Source organism: Dreissena polymorpha, chromosome 9 (genome assembly GCF_020536995.1).
Source record: "Dreissena polymorpha isolate Duluth1 chromosome 9, UMN_Dpol_1.0, whole genome shotgun sequence".
Lineage (NCBI taxonomy): Eukaryota > Metazoa > Mollusca > Bivalvia > Myida > Dreissenidae > Dreissena > Dreissena polymorpha.
Window position 1 is genome coordinate 30,053,609 of NC_068363.1, and position 21,496 is coordinate 30,075,104.

At 37.1% G+C, this 21,496-nt stretch overlaps 1 protein-coding gene and 1 long non-coding RNA gene across 4 annotated transcripts in view; both read left to right on the plus strand.

The window, feature by feature from the left end:
* Window positions 1–21,496, plus strand: part of LOC127845104 (uncharacterized) — a 443,587-nt gene that overhangs the window by 153,430 nt on the left and 268,661 nt on the right. The window contains exons 10-11 of one of the 2 annotated variants that reach the window (XM_052375812.1): window positions 10,811–10,946; window positions 12,804–12,857. In XM_052375812.1, coding sequence (XP_052231772.1) covers window positions 10,811–10,946; window positions 12,804–12,857 — 190 coding nt within the window. Of the gene's footprint in view, window positions 1–10,810; window positions 10,947–12,803; window positions 12,858–16,147; window positions 16,280–21,496 lie in introns of those variants that run through there. The other variant, XR_008033053.1, reaches the window with a different exon arrangement.
* On the plus strand, window positions 2,367–3,071 carry LOC127845117 (uncharacterized). 2 transcript variants are annotated; one of them, XR_008033067.1, is made up of 3 exons: window positions 2,367–2,458; window positions 2,940–2,976; window positions 3,051–3,071. It is a non-coding gene; the product is annotated as an uncharacterized LOC127845117 (long non-coding RNA). The 2 variants fall into 2 exon arrangements; XR_008033068.1 differs by lacking the exon at window positions 2,367–2,458 and adding an exon at window positions 2,811–2,902.

Here is a 21,496-nt window from a genome sequence, read left to right on the forward strand (position 1 = left end):
CTTTCGTTTTTGACGGAATTCTGAATTGTCGTTCCAGAGTTATGGGACTTTGTTCGTCAAAATTTCGTGATTTCATTGAATGTCCTACTGTAGCTATATAAAAATGTTAAAGTTGTTATAACTTTGGTATGCTTGGACCTAGAGTCTTGAAACTTGACATGAAGGTTGGCCAGAACTAGTAAGTAACCACTGGACATTTCAAGGTCATTCATTTGAAGGTCAAGGTCACTGTGACCTTGAATGTAAAAATGTTAAAGTTGTTATAACTTTGGTATGCTTGGACCTAGAGTCTTGAAACTTGACATGAAGGTTGGCCAGAACTAGTAAGTAACCCCTGGACATTTCAAGGTCATTCATTTGAAGGTCAAGGTCACTGTGACCTTGAATGTAAAAATGTTAAAGTTCTTATTTCATGTTATAACTTTGGTATGCTTGTACCTAGAGTCTTCAAACTTGAAATAAAGATTGGCCAGTACTAGAAGATGACCACTGGTCATTTCAATGTCATTCATTTGAAGGTCAAGGTCACTGTGACCTTAAATGTTAAAATTTTAAAATTGTTATAACTTTGGTATGCTTGGACATAGAGTCTTCAAACTTGACATGAAGGTTTGCAAGCACACTTAGATGACCACTGGTCATTTCAAGGTCATTCATTCTAAGGTCAAGGTCACACAAGGTCACTGTGACCTTAAATGTTAAAATGTTAAAATTGTTATAACTTTGGTATGCTTGGACATAGAGTCTTCAAACTTGACATGAAGGTTTGCAAGCACACTTAGATGACCACTGGTCATTTCAAGGTCATTCATTCTAAGGTCAAGGTCACTGTGACCTTAAATGTTATTGTTGTTCATGTATCCTACCGTAGCTCAAATATCCCCCGATGGATTTTTTATACGCCCGTCTACGTCAAATATCCTTTGACAGATTTTCTTCAAATTTTAACACAATCTTAATATTGATAAACCCTGATCCCCTTTCGTTTTTTGACGGAATTCTGAATTGTCGTTCCAGAGTTATGGGACTTTGTTCGTCAAAATTTCGTGATTTCATTGAATGTCCTACTGTAGCTCAAATATCCTTCGATGGATTTTTTTCAAATTTCAACACAATCTTAATATTGATAAACCCTGATCCCCTTTCGTTTTTGACGGAATTCTGAATTGTCGTTCCAGAGTTATGGGACTTTGTTCGTCAAAATTTCGTGATTTCCATGCTCATGTACTTATAAAATAAACCATGTATTCAAATACAAATAAACTGAAGTAAAAAAATGATTCAAAGGGTTATTTATTACCTTACTACTTCATTGGCGAACGACGGGCGTATCATGCGCTCATGGCGCAGCTTTTATTTAAATATATTTATGTGAAATATAACAATTTTTTTAGATTATTTATGAAATTTAAATGTGTATCTCAAAATTCCATGTGAACGAATCACATACAAGGAATCCTTATATGGATGTAACAAATTTAACTGCAACCATCTCAAGTTGTGGAGGGCAAATTTAAATATTGCTCAGATTTGTGGACCGTGATATGGGCTCAATTATTAAGTTAATAATGTGAGTTGGAGGTGATCATTTACTATTAAATTTATCATCAACATCTTCATCATTAAACATTGTCATAATTATCAACATCATCATAAATGTATATTTAATGGAATGCATGATTATGTTGACATGTTTGCAAATTTGACGTACATGAAGCATTTTATTTTTACAAAAGTTGCAGAATAAGATGAATTTAGTTGAGTGTTGTCAAAAATTTCAATCATAAAATAAATCTGTTTTTTTATATATTGTTTTATATCTATGTCTACCGTCAGTCATCGACATTCACTATGTAAACACAATGGAAGCCTTTTTCATTGCTCGAAATTCAGGCAAATTAATTGGTGAGAACATTTATCTTAATAATATCTTCTGAAACATTCCATGAAAGCGGAAAGTATTGTTCTTGATTAGCCTGTGTAGACTGCACAGGCTAATATGGGATTACCATTTGCGCTAATGAAGCCCGGTATTCCCAGAGCGTGTCTCTTGTGTTAAGCAAATCTCTTTTTCTTGTCAGCTCTTCATTTGGCCGCACTATATGTCCAGGAAGGACTTATAGACATTTTATCCTAGAACGGTTGCCTTGCTGATGCCTCCGATGTCCTGGGCCGCACTGCACTGCATATGGCGGCATTGAAGGGACATCAAAACATCATTGTGAGTAAACTGTGTGTGTTTTATTCACTTTCTAGGCAAACCAGACTTAATGCAAGTGCGTCAAATGTCATCTTAGATTGACCTGTGCAGTCTGCACATTCTAATCTGGGATAACACTTACCACAGGTCTGCACAGGCTAATCTGGGACAACACTTACCACAGGTCTGCACAGGCTAATCTGGGACAACACTTACCACAGGTCTGCACATGCTAATCTGGGACAACACTTACCACAGGTCCGCACAGGCTAATCAGGTACAACACTTACCACAGGTCTGCACAAGCTAATCTGGGACAACACTTACCACAGGTCTGCACAGGCTAATCTGGGACAACACTTACCACTGGTCTGCACATGCTTATCTGGGACAACACTTACCACAGGTCTGCACAGGCTAATCTGGGACAACACTTACCACAGGTCTGCACATGCTAATCTGGGACAACACTTACTACAGGTCTGCACAGGCTAATCTGGGACAACACTTACCACAGGTCCGCACAGGCTAATCTGGGACAACACTTACCACAGGTCTGCACAGGCTAATCTGGGACAACACTTACCACAGGTCTGCACAAGCTAATCTTGGACAACACTTACCACAGGTCTGCACAGGCTAATCTGGGACAACACTTACCACAGGTCTGCACATGCTAATCTGGGACAACACTTACCACAGGTCTGCACAAGCTAATCTGGGACAACACTTACCACAGGTCTGCACAGGCTAATCTGGGACAACACTTACCACAGGTCTGCACAGGCTAATCTGGGACAACACTTACCACAGGTCTGCACAGGCTAATCTGGGACAACACTTACCATAGGTCTGCACAGGCTAATCTGGGACAACACTTACCACAGGTCTGCACAGGCTAATCTGGGACATCACTTACCACAGGTCTGCACATTCTAATCTGGGACAACACTTACCACAGGTCTGCACAGGCTAATCTGGGACAACACTTACCACAGGTCTGCACAGGCTAATCTGGGACAACACTTACCACAGGTCTGCACAGGCTAATCTGGGACAACACTTACCACATAGACAAGAGTTTCGTTCAGGGGAGCCTTTTTACAGACAAATAAAAAAAAGCGGAAAGTGTCGTCCCTGATTATCTGATGCAGACTGCACCGATTAATCAGGGAAGATATTATGCACATGTATTAAGCCCAGTTTTCCTCGTTGTGAACTTGTTTTATACTTTATGAGGTTTCATTCAAAAGCCTTTATTGTGTATGGACCTAACTAACTAACTTATGAGAATCACAAAATTGGTCTAAGTTTGATTTGCAAATTCCAGCATTTTTTTACTGACAGACTTAATAAGGATAAAGCATCATATTACAGTTTAATAATTGTGTAGTCCAGTTGTAATTGTTAAATATATTTGAAAAAAAAATAAGGCAACAAATTGAAAGTGTTTGTTTACACAATTTAAAATGCTTGTCAAATAATGGTCAATTTTTGAACTAAAACGAAGTAGCAATTTCATGAAGTGTGTTTATTTTTAGAAATGTAAATGTTAAAGCATAACAGGGTTTTGTTTAATTCTGAAGCTGTTGCCAATCTTAGTCTAAACCCTCTCAGATTATTTGTATTCATATAATTTTCATCCGGGTTTCAATGAAACCTAGGCCTAAAATGTATTTGCCCATCAATGAAAATGTGCCAAAGTTATCCCTGGGGAGCATATTGTCGCCGCTTTGTCCTTGTGTCCCTCCGTCCGTGCACAATTTGTGTCCGGGCTATTTCTCAGCAATAAATGACCGGAATTCAATAAACTTTATAGGAAGCTTCACTACCAAGAGGAGATGTGCATATTATCAGCTGGTTCGGGTCGGATCATTTTTCACTGAGCTATGGCCCTTTGAAATTTTCCATTAACTGTACATATAGTGAAATTCTTGTCCGGGCTATTTCTCCGGAACTAATGACCGGAAGTCAATGAAACTTTATGGGAAGCTTCACTACCAACAGGAGATGTGCATTTATCAGCCGGTTATGGTCAGATGATTTTTCACAGAGTTATGGCCCTTTGAAATTTTATTTAAACTGTACATATAGTGCAATTCTTGTCCGGGCTATTTCTCCCCAACTACTGGCTAGAATTCAATGAAGCTTTATAGGAAGCTTAACTACCTTGAGGAGATGCACATGTTATTTGTGGGTTCTGGTTATATGATTTATTTAGAGAGTTATGGCCCTTTGACATTTTTAAGTTGCTAAACCATCCATCGTATTATTTTGTCTAAAGTTATGCCCCTCAAGACGTTTCCTTTTATCTTAATATAAAGTGCAATATTGTGACAAAAATAACCTTTGAGGAGCATCACCCGTCTCCGACGGTTTCTTGTTATAACATTATTGAAGACTAGAGCCCCTTCCTCAGAGCCTTACTAAAACTATGAAAGCATGATTTGGGCGATGATCTGTGATTAAGGGGTTTAATGCATGTGCGTAAAGTGTCGTCCCAGATTAGCCTGTGCAGTGCGCACAGTCTAATCAGGGATGACACTTTCCGCTTAAACTAGACTTTTGCTAAGAAGAGACTTTCTTTACAAAGACATATCATACATATTTATGACTACAAATGCGTTAAAATACTTATCTTAGTGGTGAAAGGTTAGATATGCTTCACACCTGTGAAGGCATCTCTTGTACTTATAACTCTTTTGTATTTTTAGTTACTCTTGGTTCATTTTGGGGGTTAAGTGCGAGCCATAGACATTGAAGGCAACAATCCACTGCATTTATGTGCCTAAAATGGACATGAGGAAGTAAATAAAGGCATTTAACAAATACTGTTCAATATGTCGAAATACCTAATGATGCATAGTTCAATAATGTAGTAGTTATTCAGGGTTATGAACTAACATATTGTTCATTGCTTAATTCATCAATACTTTTGGTACTGATATCTTAATGTTAAGTATTTTATATGTCAATGACTCATGCAAGTTGTTTCAATAATTATTTAAAAGTTAAAAATCAAGCAATACTAATTTTCCCAATTGAAAGTAAATTGATTCTAAAATGCCCAATTTCACGGGTCATATATCCAAAATGCTGAGGACAAGCCCCATATTAGATGTGATATTGAGATTAGTATTAACAATAAGCAACACTCTTGTCTGACTCTGACTTACACTCTTGGGTAAATGGGGCGTAATACATATGTATGAAGCGTCGTAGATTAGCCTGTGTCGTCTGCACGGGCTAATCAGGGACGACGCTGTCCCGTTATATGTTATTTTTCTAAAGGAAATATCTTAGCAAAACGCCAGTTGACACGGAGATTGCAAAGGATCATCTGGGACAACACTTAACTGGGACAACACTTAACTGGGACAACACTTAACTGGGACAACACTTAACTGGGACAACACTTAACTGGGACAACACTTAACTGGGACAACACTTAACTGGGACAACACTTAATGCAGATGCATTAAGCCCTGTTTTCCCAGAGCGCTGCTAATATTTTTTTAATCTTTCCACATTTACGTTCATTTCAGTGTGTGAAAGCCATTCTGTTCTTGGACAGCCTAAGGAGTCGTGTTGATGTAAACGCGGGCAATGAGATGGGAGAGACTCCATTGCACTTGTCTGCTAAGTGGGGATATGGTGAGTGATATGGGAGAGACTCCACTGCACTTGGCTGCTAAGTGGGGATATGGTGAGTGATATTGGAGAGACTCCACTGCACTTTGCTGCTAAGTGGGATAATGGTAAGTGATATTGGAGAGACACCACTGCACTTGGCTGCTAAGTGGGGATATGGTGAGTGATATGGGAGAGACTCCATTGCACTTGGCTGCTAAGTGGGATAATGGTAAGTGATATTGGAGAGACACCACTGCACTTGGCTGCTAAGTGGGGATATGGTGAGTGATATGGGAGGGACTCCACTGCACTTGGCTGCTAAGTGGGGATATGGTGAGTGAACTGGGAGAGACTCCACTGCACTTGGCTGCTAAGTGGGGATATGGTGAGTGAAATGGGAGAGACTCCACTTCACTTGGCTGCTAAGTGGGGATATGGTGAGTGATATGGGAGAGACTCCATTGCACTTGTCTGCTAAGTGGGGATATGGTGAGTGAAATGGGAGACACTCCACTGCACTTGGCTGCTAAGTGGGGATATGGTGAGTGATATAGGAGAGACTCCACTGCACTTGGCTGCTAAGTGGGGATATGGTAAGTGATATGGGAGAGACTCCACTGCACTTGGCTGCTAAGTGGGGATATGGTGAGTGAAATCAAGGTCAAGGTCATCATTCAAGGTCAAAGGTAAAAAAAGCTGTGCATTAGGGGGCATTGTGTTTCTGACAAACACATCTCTTGTTCATAGTATAGCTATAGTAAAGCCTTGTTAACACTCTAGAGGCCACATTTATTGTATGATCATCATGAAACTTGTTCAGAAGATTTGTCCTAATGATATATTGGCCAATGTTTAAAATGGTTGTGATTGCTTGAAAAACATGGCCTCCAGGGGGCGGGGCATTTTTCTTATATGGCTGTATATAAATAAAGAAAAACTTTGTTAACACTCTAGTGGCCAAATTTATTGCCCGATTTTCATGAAATTTGCTCAGAATATTCATCATAATGATATCTTGTATGAGTTCGAAAATGGTTCGGGTTGGTTGTAAAACATGGCCAAAAGGAGGCGGGGCATTTTTTCCTTATATGGATATTGCAAAACCTTGTTAACACTCTAGAGGCCACATTTATTGTCCGATCATCATGAAACTTGGTCAGAACATTTAACCTAATGATATCTTAGATGAGTTGAAAAATAGTTCACATTGGTGGAAAAACATGGGCATTAGAGAGCGGGGCATTTTTCCTTATATGGCTTTATGACTTCAGTAAAACCTTATTAACACTCTAGAGGCTAGTCAGGCAACATTTTTTGCCAAATTTAATGAAACTTGGTCAGAAAATTTGTCGTAACGATATCTTAGATGAGTTGAAAAATGCTTGCAGTTGATTGAAAAATATGGTCACCAGGGGGCAGGCATTTTTTCCTATATGGCTATTGTCAAAATTTGTTAACACTCTTAAAGTCACATTTATTGTCCATTCCTCATGAAACTTTGTCAGCATATTTGTTTTAATTATATCATGGATGTGTGCTAAAATGGTTCTGGTCTTTTGAAAAACGTGACCACCAGGGTGTACACTATGCATGAACGTTGATAAGATCATTTAATCAAATGACATCAAAGGGCTGCACAAAAAAGGTCAGTTCCTTTGAATCTCAGGTGAGCGATGTTGGGCCTTTCAGGCCCTCTTGTTTTTAACCAGGTTTTCCGAAGGAAAAAACTGGTAATTAGATTGGCGAATGCGGGCGGGCTGGCTGGCGGGCTGGCGGAATAAGCTTGTCCGGGCCATAACTATGTCGTTCATTGTCAGATTTTAAAATCATTTGGCACATTTGTTCACCATCATTGGACGGTGTGTCGCGCGAAATAATTACGTCGATATCTCCAAGGTCAAGGTCACACTTTGAGTTCAAAGGTCAAAAATGGCCATAAATGAGGTTGTCCGAGCCATAACTATGTCGTTCATCGTCAGATTTTAAAATCATTTGGCACATTTGTTCACCATCATTGGACGGTGTGTCGCGCGAAATAATTACGTCGATATCTCCAAGGTCAAGGTCACACTTTGAGTTCAAAGGTCAAAAATGGCCATAAATGAGCTTGTCCTGGCCATAACTATGTCATTCATTGTGAGATTTTAAAATCATTTGGCACATTTGTTCACCATCATGGGACGGTGTGTCCCACGAAAGAATCACGTCAATATCTCCAATGTCAAGGTCGCCACGACTAAAAATAGATTTAAAAAAAAAAAAAACTTACAAAGAGGGTTAATTTTTTTTGGTCATTTCAAAAGTTCAGTTTGAGTTTTCTCCCTTTATCAGATTTTTTTTTCACAATGAAAACCTGGTTTTGTGACAATTTTGTCCCTTGTTAATTTAATGTTTTTTTTTTTTTTCAAATGCAAGTTTTGTGTCTATGCTTCAGCAACTCATTAACAAGTGAAAGACACAGACATTTCTCAGATTAAGCAACTTATAAGAGAAAGACTCAAATCATCTGTGTGCTTTGGAATCGATTGGTCCTAAAATCCTTTCTACAACCATTTTCCATCTACCTCTGATTAAAAAAGGCAGTTGTTGTCCGTTACTGGCATAAGTGTGGGTATCTAATATTTGTAAAACAGCTATCCCAGGATAACATACGCAAACAAAACAAGATTGCTTACAATCCTCCCCCCATCTGTAGTACCGGATGGGCAGGTGTCAAGAATATCTTGAGCTATTTATTGTATATTTTAAGTACTGGAAAGACGGTTTGAGATTTATATGCATGATTCTGATTATAATTAAGAGATAGATAGGTTTATGCAAGATAAAGCACACACAAAATTGTCGAATTCTGCTACTTTTTTATTGGCACGATTTAAACACAACACATTTGTCAAAATCTGCTAGTTTTGGATTGGCAGGATTTGCTGAAGAATTTATACATTATTGTTGACACTAATAGGTAAAAATATTACAAGATTGATTACTTGTTTAGCTCACCTGAGCACATCGTACTCATGGTGAGCTTTTGTGAACACCTTTTGTATGTCGTCAACATTTTGCTTTGTTTACACTCTAAACTAGTAAGAAAATTTGTTTTAATGATATTTCGGCTGAGTTCTAAAATGGTTCCGATTCGTTAAAAACACATGGCCGCCAGTGGATGGGGCAATTTTGCTTATTTGGATATAGTAAAACCTTGTTAACACTCTAGAAGTCACATTTGTAGTCCAATCTTCATGACACATTTGTACTTATGATATCTCGTCGGAGTTTGAAAATGGTTCCGGTCAGTTGAAAAACATGGCCGCCAGGGGAGTGGCAGTTTTTCCTTATATGGCTATAGTAAAGCCTTATTAACACTCTGAAAGTCATTTTCATAGTTCAATCTTCATGAAACTTGGTCAGAACATTTGTTCTTATGATATCGTGGACTGCTCATAACAAGTAAGTTCCTTTGTATCACAGATGAGCGACTTTGGGTCCTTCAGGCCCTCTTGTCTGATGTACATGTACTTTACCTGTCTTAATTTATATTTCATTGTTCTTTTTGTTCTCGCCTCAGAGTAAGGAGTACAATGGATTCCTGTATGATAAAATGCAGGGCGTTGCCCTAGTAAGCTCTACCCTCCGAGCTATGGACAAGAAACAGAAACCCTTCACTAGACGACCCTGTATTGCTACGTTCAAGGTTGTGTAGTCTTCTATGAAAATATGCACCATCTTTTATTGCTTACTTGAAGGGTTGAGTTGTTTATGGGCAAAGAGTTTCATGTTACTTTAGTCTAAACCTATTTTGTTTAGTTGTATTGCTTTTGAGTCTTTTCCTGGATAGAACCAGTTCTTGGTGTCTTTGGAGGAGACCTTTAGAACGTTCCCACGCTGGGGAGATCTTAAGTTGGCTTTTACAAAATGACTTATTCAACTACAAAATAACTAGCTTGACTACAACTTTGCTGTGTCAACTGCAAACTGATTTACTTAACTAAAGGCTTACTAAGCTACGAAATGACTGGCTTGACTACAAGTTTGCTACGTCAACTGCAAACTGATTTACTCAACTAAAGGCTTACTAAGCTACAAAATGACTGGCTTGACTACAACTTTGCTATGTCAACTGCAAACTGATTTACTCAACTAAAGGCTTACTAATCTACAAAATGACTGGCTTGACTAAAACTTTGCTATGTCAATTGCAAACTGATTTACTCAAGTTAAGGCTTACTAATCTACAAAATGACTGGCTTGACTACAACTTTGTTATGTCAACTGCAAACTGATTTACTGAACTAAAGGCTTACTAAGCTACAACATGTCTTTCTCAACTGTATTTTGTTTCTGAACTAAAACATAAGTTCAAGTGAAACATGAATAGCTCAATTAAAATTGACTAACTCTGCTACAAAATGACTTACTTAACCACACCATGATTTACTTCATTACACAATGTCTTACTCAAAACCACAATGACTCACTAATTTTACAACATGACTAGCTCATCTGCATAATGACTTACTTAGCTTCAAAATAACCTACGCAGCTACAAAATTACTAATAACTCAACTACATTCTTACTAGGTCAACTACTGAATTTACTAGAAAATTACCTACACAACTACATAATTACTAGCTCAACTACATTATTACAAGGTCAACTACAGAATGACTTTCTCCACTACAAAATTGCCAGTTCTACTACAAAAGGACTCAAACATTCTTTAATGACAAAATCAACTACAAAATGACTCAACCTGAAAATATTCAAGTGATATGATACAATGAAATGACTGACCTATTTCCATTTGTATTTGTAAGACAAAATACTTTTTATTTGAGGCAAAGGACTTTTTTTATTTAAATTTTGCTGCATCCTATGGTACGATGATTTGTCAGTGTCCCTGGTAAATTGATTGCGTTATTACGGGGTAGAAACTTTTACAATGAAATCTAAAAATAATATGGTATAAAATAATTCAACAGATCAGCGGTTTTGACTGTGCACTGGTAAGTGAACATCTGAAGGCAACCGGTCTGGAGAATGAGGACATCGGTCGACTGCAGGCAGAGATTGACAATATCCCAAACCTTACAGAGGCCATTATGACCGCTCTGCCAGGTATAGAGCAATTTTTATGAGGCGTTTTGTTTGAGGCAAAACAATATTCAGTTCACCAGAGTAATAGACATGGATCAAACAAATTGCCCTTACCTCTCCTCAACAATTACTACATCCCACATCCAACTTTCTGAATTCTGCCTCTTCTTTATATGCCCCCTTTTGAAGAAGAGGGGGTATATTGTTTTGCACATGTTGGTCGGTCGGTCCGTCCGTCCACAAGATGGTTTCCGGATGATAACTCAAGAGTGCTCACGCCTAGGATCATGAAACTTCATTGGTACATTGATCATGACCGGCAGATGACCCCTATTGATTTACAGGTCACTAAGTCAAAGGTCAAGGTCACAATGACTTGAAATAGTAAAATGGTTTCCAGATGATAGCTCAAGAATGCTTAAGCCTAGGATCATGAAACTCCATTGGTACATTGATCATGACTGGCAAATGACCTCTATTGATTTTCAGGTCACCAGGTGAAAGGTCAAGGTCACAGTGATTCGAAACAGTAAAATAGTTTCCAGATGATATATATCAAGAATGCTTACGCTTAGGATCATGAAATTTCATAGGTAAATTGATCATGACTGGCAGATGATTCCTATTGATTTTCATGTCACTAGGTCAAAGGTCAAGGTAACAGTGACTCGAAACAGTAAAATGGTTTGCTGATGATAACTCAAGAATGCTTACGTCTAGGATCATGAATCTTCATAGGTACAATGATCATGACTGGCAGATGGCCCCTATTGATTTTCAGGTCACTAGGTCAAAGGTCAAGGTCACAGTGACTTGAAACAAAAAAATGGTTTCCGGATGATAACTCAAGAATGCTTAAGCCTAGGATCATGAAACTTCATTGGTACATTGATTATGACTGGAAAATGACCCCTATTGATTTTCAGGTCAACAGGTTAAAGGTCAAGGTCAAAGTGACTCAAAACAGAAAAATGGTTTCCGAATGATAACTCAAGAATTCTTACGCCTAGGATCATGAAATTTCATAGGTAAATTGATCATGACTGGCAGATGATCCCTATTGATTTTCAGGTCACTAGGTCAAAGGTCAAGGTCACAGTGACTCGAAACAGTAAAATGGTTTGCTGATGATAACTCAAGAATGCTTACGTCTAGGATCATGAATCTTCATAGGTACATTGATCATGACTGGCAGATGACCCCTATTAATTTTCAGGTCACTAGGTCAAAGGTCAAGTTCACGGTGAGTTTTCTGATGATAACTCAAGAATAATGAGGCTTAGGATCATGAAACTTCATAGGTAGATTGATCATATCTGGCAGATGACCCCTATTGATTTTCAGGTCACTAGGTCAAAGGTCAAGGTCACAGTGACAAAAAAACGTCCTCGCACAATGGCTGCCACTACAACTGACAGCCCATATGGGGGGGGGGCATGCATGTTTTACAAACAGCCCTTGTTTCATATATAAACAACATCTGTTGAATATTTATATTCCACTAAAATCAGCCTAAAATTCATGCTTAACCAACAATATCAGTTGCACATATTATACGTTGAATACTCAATTCCATATTACTACATAAACATATCCTTTAATTTGCATTTCATGGATTTGCTGCTTTATCAGTACTAAGTGCACACAATTTAGCGATTAACTGACAGCTACCTTACTTGAAGCTCCGGAAGGAAAGAATGGCAGTTTTAAGGATTAAAGACTAGTTCCAACACAAGTTTTGTGAGCGGGCCGGGAAACGCACTGTTGATCCTCGGGTTAGTAGTCCTGTTCTCTACCAACCAAGCTAGCTGGCCTGACAAATATAACTTGTAAATATACATACAACTACAATATTTAAATTTCCTTCTGTCATTGCAGGGGAAAATGATATTATACTGCTTGGTGACTTCAACCTGTCTACAGATACCAAAGGTTAGTCACTTGATTTTTATTATGGAACTAAAGAAAATTAATAAATAATATGATGTGCCCCTCTTCAAAGAAGAAGGGTTATATTGTTTTCTGGATGTGGTCGGTCTGTCTGTCGGAGGACCAGTTCGTTTCTGATCAATAACTCGTCAATAAATGGACGGATTAGCATTATACTTCACATGTCCATTGGCCTTTGACAAAAGATGATCCCTATTGAAATTGGGGTCACTAGGTTAAAGATCAAGGTCACAATTACACTTATATTGTTTTGCTCGATGTCAGTCGGTTTGTCTCTAGGGAGACCCGTTCGTTTCCGATCAATAACTCGTCCATGAATGGACCGATTGGCTTGATATTTCAAATGTGCATTGGTCTTGACAGTAGATGACCCCTATTGAAAATGGGGTCACTAGGTTAAAGGTCAAGGTCACTATCACACTAAGTATAAAATTCATTTCCCATCAATAACTCCTAAAGGAATTGACTGATTGGCTTGATACTTCCTGTGTGCATTAGCCTTGGACAGTATATTACCCCTATTTAAATTGGGATCACAAGGTCAAAGGTCACTGTCAGTTATGATATGATATCATTCTGTGGGTGTGTAGAGTAACTCCACACTGGTCTAGATGTAAGCCGTTAGAGTTATTGGCTGTAAGGTCCTGCTCCTGGAATGGCTCGATCCATCTCTTCTTCTGCACTGCGTTGTCTGCTATCACTCCTCATATCTTGTCCATTACTGGCGTCTCTGATTTGACATATTTACCTGCTCTTCTCTTGGTGATAGAGTACAGGCCCTTGTTTTTTTTGTTGCATGCTTTCTTTTCTGTAATGCTTCTTTTACGAGTGTCTTTAGGTAGATCTGTTTGGCTTCTCATATGCGTCGCTTGACATTCCTTTTTGTGTGTGTGTGTGCTCTTCTTGTGCTTTTGCTTTTTCTGCTCTTGTTCCGCTGCAGTTGGCCCTAGTTTCTTTTTCTTCTTGTTTCAATGTTATGTAGTGTTGGCCCTAGTTTCTTTTTCTTCTTTGTTTCAATGTTATGTAGTGTTGGCCCTAGTTTGTTTTTCGTCTTTGTTTCAATGTTATGTAGTGTTGGCCCTAGTTTCTTTTTCTTTTTTGTTTCAATGTTATGTAGTGTTGGCCCTAGTTTCTTTTTCTTCTTTGTTTCAATGTTATGTAGTGTTGGCCCTAGTTTGTTTTTCTTCTTTGTTTCAATGTTATGTAGTGTTGGCCCTAGTTTCTTTTTCTTCTTTGTTTCAATGTTATGTAGTGTTGGCCCTAGTTTCTTTTTCTTCTTTGTTTCAATGATATGTAGTGTTGGCCCTAGTTTCTTTTTCTTCTTTGTTTCAATGTTATGTAGTGTTGGCCCTAGTTTCTTTTTCTTCTTTGTTTCAATGTTATGTAGTGTTTTTGCTGGTAGCCATTTGGGTGTACAACTATGGTACATCTTTGGAGCAAGTACTTGTTGGCATCTTTAGGGCACTGCTTCTTTCACTTGCTGCCACTTTTGCTGTTCTCTTCTTCAATCAGCTCCTTTAAGATCTTTAAGAAATTGTTGGATAGAGTGACCATAAACATTTCTTTTTTATCCAGTTGTCTTTTAGCATAGTGGTGTTGTAACGCTGGTGTTTGCTTGACTTCCCTGTCTATCTCTTGTTTTGCTTCAGTTTCAATTGAGTCACAAGGAGAAGATGGTCCGAATCAACATCTACTCATCACTTGATGGGTACACACTCTCTGACTTTTACAGCATCAGGGCTTCTGCCAGGGTGTGTGCTGCATCCTCTTTCTTATGTCCCAAGTGCAGCAGTAACTTGCTGGAAGTCAATCGCTTCTCCCTAGAATTAATCCATCATTATTCGCTGATTTTATGACAGTTCAACTTCCTTATATCTCCTCCAACTTGTGCTGTCTCCCCAGTCTGGTACATGTATGGATGGTGGTGTTGGTCCTGGTGGAGATGATGTTCTTCGGCCTGGCGGCTTCCAGGAGGTCTATCTTCTCCCTTTTCCATGATGTATTGTTTTTCTGTAGCTACAGTGTTTTTCATAAAGTAGGGTTGCTAGCTATATGCAAAAATAATCTGGCAACAGTTATAACATATATTATAACATATAAGGGAGGCTACTCCATAGATAGTTGGAATTACCTCTTATTCTTGAAGTACGTCACTTTACTAAAAGTTGTTCTGAATTAAGTTTGAAATTTGTCAAAAACTATGTGCATTCAAAAATTCAATTAGATATGTTTCATATAAGGTGTCTAATATTAAAAAAATTATGTTTTTGTTTATTTTAGATTTTAATGATCTTCGAAATCTAGGCTATCACAATTGTATTGCCGACGGTGTCTTCACAAACATAAGCGACGCCAACAAAAAAGGCAGCAAGACATACGATAACATCTGGATATCTAAACAGACAAAACAAGTATTCACTGGTAAGAATTATTTTATCCCCCGCCGAAGGCGGAGGGATATAGAATTGGCGTTGTTCATCAGTCTCTCTGTCCATCCGTCCATCTGTCCGTCCATCTCAAAATTTATCTTTGGCGGGGGATATCAATTCAACAAATGTGCTTGTTAATATTGTTGTTATATTGTGTTTGATTTTGCTGATTTAAAGCTTTGTGTATTGTAAAAGATTTGTGTTCAAGATTTCCATCAGTTGATGTTAATTATCCCCCGCCATAGGCGGAGGGATATTGTTTTGGTGTTGTCCGTCCTTCTGTCCGGAGCCATATCTTGAAAGTGCTTTGGCGGATTTCATTGAATGAGTATGAATATGGATAAGAGGATGATGCACGCCAAATGGAATTGTACACCATCTGTTAATAATGGAGTTATGGCCCTTTGTATCATGAAAATAATCCTTTTTTGAGTGTCAGATATATTACTTTTGTGTCCAGAAGCATATTGGCGGGGGATATCAATTCAATGAATTTGCTTATTTAAACTTTGCTTACCATTGATTTATAGGTAAATAATATCGATTGAATTAAGTATGTTTATCAATGAAAATGTTTATCAATAAGTTCTTGTTCCTGATTCTCAAATGAACATAAATGTATCATATTGTCAAACCATGGAGATTTAATTATGTTGATGCCATTATTTCCGCAAATAATCCAACAGTAAATATGCAAACTAATTGTTGAAAAGCTTAACATATGGTGATAATTTGTTAATGTTTGTTCATTTCCGATTTAAAATCTGCGAATATGATTATCAGAAGTATACGATAATGTTGTTTTAGACGGTTTATGGTAATATATTTTATTCCCCTGTACAGGTCAATGTGACGTCGTGAGAGAGGGCCTGTCCAGTCCCTGGATCCCTAAGGGCTGGACGTGGGGCGGGGTTGTGAGTGACCACTGTCCAGTGTGGGCCCAGTTCTACACGGGCCGTGACCTTGACACTGGAGACCTGAAGATCGGACCAGAGGTTATTAAATTTGCACTGACTGACTAATGTTTTGTAAAATATTAGAATATTACACATGTTACTCTGGTTATGTGACAGACATCATTGATATCGAATTGGTGATGCAATTCTTCAAACAGTAAACAGTGAAAATATTCCACACTTTTCATAATGTTATTGCTGTGAAAATCGCCATTTAAACTACTTTAAAATGGAAGCCAATAATAAACTTATAAGACAAAATTAACAAGCGATTGAACATTTTTGTGTTTTAATATCAGAAATATTCTCTTGGTCAAATGTTAACAATTTATTTAGCAAATTTGTTCAACATGTTATGGTACGTGAAGTTTGGAGAAGTTGATGTTATTTTATGTTTTGATGTACTGCTGATTTCACATTAGGTGTACCATTCTTGTGAATGTGGAAAATAGTGAATGCCACATTTGTTTTTAAGTAGATTATGTGTTCATTGTTATAGTAAAACTCTCAATTCACAACATATGAACCAATAAACCATATTTTATTACTTACACGTGAATGTCTACCGCTAATTATAATTCTTAAAAGTTTTGCTTTAATGTCAGAAATATTTTGTATAATTCTTATTTCAATATAGCTTACAATACCGATAAGATTGTGTTAATATGTTTGAATACACAAAACAAATTATATTTATTATATTATCTGCTGAATTTCACCATTCTTGGGAATATTGAAAATAGTGAATGCCACTTTTGTTTTCAAGTAGTTTGTGTGTTCATTGTTATAGTAAAACGCTCTATTCACAACATATGAACAAATAAACCATCTTTAATTACTTGCACATGAATGTATACGATAATTATAATTGTTATAAGTTTTGCTTTAATGTCAGAAATATTTTGTATAATTCTTATTTCAATGTAGCTAGCAAAACCATTAAGATTGTGTTGATATGTTTGATTACACGAAACAAATTATATTTATTATATTATCAAAATTTGATTAGGTTTTGTTGTTTAACTTTGATATAACATTTCTGCTGAATTTCACCAGTTTGTATTATTACTGGCTCCATTTTAATAATTTAATAATCAAAATATTTTATGAAAGCATTTTTCGATTGTGAATTGTGAAGTTTTAATTTTATGCAGTGCAGTGTACATCGGAAAATGCAATTTTTTAATGAAACACCCGTTTAATGCATAATTGTCATCATTTATTTGATCCTGTGTATTTAATATTTATAAATTATATTATGTCTTATTGAAATCTGTAATAATATATAAATAGTTCCCTGTATGAATTTTTTATAGATTAAAATAAAATGTTTTGTTACATTTGGGAATATTTCATAGACCACCATGTTTTTGTCTGTTTAAATTAATTGAATACATTGTTGTATTTTGAACAATATTAACATTAGTATTAAATGAGCGTCTAGCAATAGCCAAAAGTATGTACCGGGATAAACTTACTGTATTTGGGTTCATTTACATTCAAGTAGAACAAGAAGAATGCATTTTTTAAGGTGTTTATTATTAGTATATACCGTAGGACTTTAAGATAATATGATTTTCAATAATGTAGTTGTATTTTGCTTTTGTTTGTTATTGCTAAATAAAAATTAGAGTTTGATATAGATAATACTGGGACAATGCTACATATATATGCCTAACAGAATGTGTCCTGCATTTAGAAAGTGACTTAATATAAACATACTTGAGCTGTGATTTGGAAAAATATGTATTCAATACATGTGCGTATAGGATTGTCCCAGTCTTTGAAGTCTACAAGCGCTAATAAGGGATGACAGTATCTCTTGCTTTTATTAAATTTCAGTCTTCAGAAGTAAATTAGGGGCCATTCATTATAGGTCAATATTTATGCATCTAAAACTTGAGAATAAGCAGCAACAGTTTATGTTCTTTGATCAATTACTTATGATTGGATTGAGATAATGTGCTGAAAATTTGTGGAAGTGTATAACTTAAATTGTATGAAGAATTTCCGCAGTTTTTTGTAGGTGTAGGTAGATTCCGTGCAGTCTTAGGTGATGTAAGCGTGTATTTCAATCACTCTGACACCTTACATGTAGAACAGAATTAGTTTGCATTATATTTAATTGAGTCTTATAATGTCAGCATATTGTTCCTACTGAAAATGTTTGTAAGGACAGTAATTCCGTACGCATTCGGACAAGAATCAATATGGACGGTTATCGGCTGTTTTCTACCGAGAAATGAAAACTGCAGTGGACGCCGGGACCATTGGGCTATATTTAACTTGCTTTTTATATCGCGAGTTTTGATTGGATACTTCAGAAAGTGTTGTCATGTACATTAACCTACACGAGTCTAATTTCGTACAGTGTGTGGGTAATTCCGTACGCGCAAAAGAAAGTATATCAATGTCAATCTCGACGGGTTTGTGATAGAAATATCGATACCTATATTGGATATAATTACTACTTTATTTTTTAGAAACTTAAATATGAAATTTAATTTGTTTTAAAATAAAATATTTTCATGTTAAATCATGTTGAATTCGTATTTTTTGTATGTGCATATTAGAAATTTGATTCTGTAATTTACATCTTATTCATAATGTACGTGTAAGCGACACTAAAAGTTTGTAACGAATTCATATTTATATTTGTAATTGTTGTTTTATTTGATTTGTGTGGCTGTTTTAGTTAGTTTAATTGTTTGTTGTGCGAGAGAGTGACAGTGAAGACTCAGTATCTGTTAATAACTGCAATGTTAATCAATGAAAGTGGACCGAATATGGACTTGTCCTAAGGACACAATCACTGGGTTGTGTGGGGTGGAAATGCTAAGAGATGGACATCGTTAGCTATAGCAGCGTCTATGAGACCAAGTGTCTTGTGGGAAGAGTGAGAGTCCACAATTATAAGCTGGGGCCTCGCTGGACCACAGTGTTTAAGAAAATGGCCCCGAAACCAGATCTCACCGAATGTATCCTCCATCCAAGCTCGTTCCTGGAATGTGTAAACGCTGCCGGGAACTCCGTCCTCAGTATTGTAAGATAACAAACTTTTGTACGTTTTTCCCTTTACAATAACCAGAGGGGGGATCTCGCCTCCAGCAGCGTTAACACAGGCCAGGACAGAGACATTTTCCCGCTTATTTCCAACCCTTCCGGGAATACTTTTCGCACCGGACGGCCCAAGCACCCTAGCAGGCTTGTGCAGAAGTGGAACGCTGGTTTCATCAATGTTCCAGATGCAAACAGGCTTGTCCTGTAAAGAGAGAGACTCAAGCAGCCTAGTAAGATTGTTAAAATAATTATTGGTCACAGTTGCATTTAACATCCTTGCTCTGCATGTCGATAAGGCCTGTGGTGTCCTATGGCTTACGTCTGGGTGCCTCTTAAAAAATCCAGCAATCCAATCCTTGCCAGGAACGCCATTTCTAAATGGGGACTTAATTTTGAGCTTACGGACGATTCTGCCAATCTTCACCTGCAACATTCGTCTGGTTATTCCAAATCCCTACAACAATAATAATATATGATGTATATGATGAATATCACCGCATTATATCAATAAATTGATCGTTTAATTTGTTAATACATGTGGGTGCTGTGAAACAAAATAAGATTCGCATTGTCGACCAATAATTAATATGGAGTTTTTATGATATAAGTAACGGAGTAAAGAACAATTAATAAATGCAAATGGTTTATAAATTAAATCCGCTTTATCGTTGGAAACAATTTGCTACTGTAATAGGCACAGTGCTTAAATGTCCGCTTCTTGGAATCGAGACCACATTTTGCGTTGCGTATGTTTGGTTTTAACAACGGCCAATAAGCGCAACAGGACGTTTGAAATGTTAATTTTAAAAATTTTCATTGATTATTATTTAAACTTACCAACATTTTAAAAACATAATGTGTATTGAACATGACGCATGAATCACAAAAACAGTTTCAACAGGCTAGTGTACATAGAAACAGCTACACACCATGTTCGCTGCCCGTTTAATTTTTTCAACTAGCTCCACCTCAACTTCGGTTGGTATGACTGTGGGTCGCCCAGCTTGTGCCAATTCGTCGACGTTGCCGCTGATCCGGTTTTGGATGGTCATGACTGGGACACCGATTTTGCTAGAAGCTTTCCGGTACAACATCCCATGTCTTACCGCACCCACAGCATCGAGGATATCCTTTTGAGAATACATTTTGGGCATTGTGGACTGTAAATGACAAAAAACAAACACAACTCATAATTGGAAATTTATTGATCATTTTACAGAAAATACGGAAGCTCTATTAAAGAGTGTTGGCTCTAATCTCGTCCACGTGGTCAAGCAAGTCACAGTCCTTCAAAACTCTAACAACGTTCCATGCGAGATGCACTATGCTAAGTTCGTCCCTATCAAGACTGCAATATGCATTCCATATCACCTGCTGATTATACACATTTTCTGTCAATAGCGTTGACAGTCTGGTAAAAACGTCAAAAATAAGATGATTTTCATATTGCGTTTCACGCAAAAACAACTGGCACAAAAGAACGTGTATTTTCAGGCCGGTCGCCCCAAATCCAATTGATCTCAACATCAACGCATGTGGGGTTGTTCTAAATTGGAAACTCATGTCTGTAAACAAATAAACAACAACTATATAGAACATTTCTTTTCTGTATAAACATTTAAAACACTTTTTTTCATTCCAAAAATTTTAATAGATATATCGACCTTATTATCAATATTGTTTTCGTATAAATGCGTACGAAATTACCCGCACATAACTTTTACTGGTAAAAATTAATGCGGGTAATCTCGTACACTTTTATTTTACATATTACTAAAACAATAATACGATTTTAACATATATGTTGAGCTTAAAAAGAAAGAAAAAATATTTCATAAATTATTTTTAACACACAAGCTCGCACACATTTCATAACAACTAAGATAATCTTATTACCGTTGGAGTTGTCGTTTCTGAGCGCTTGCTGATGATGCGGAAGAAAGCGGGAAATTTAAAATTTCGCGCCAAATACGTATGCAGCCAATCGGATTTAGACAGTAACGTCAGCGGCAATCGATTTCACGAAGCGCACATTTAAACATTTGATGGTTGTTGTTTCAGAGCGGATAACATTAGATGTTGATGTAAGCGTGTATTTCAATCCCTCTGACACCTTACATGTAAAACAGAATTAGTTTGCATTATATTTAATTGAGTCTTATAATGTCAGCATATT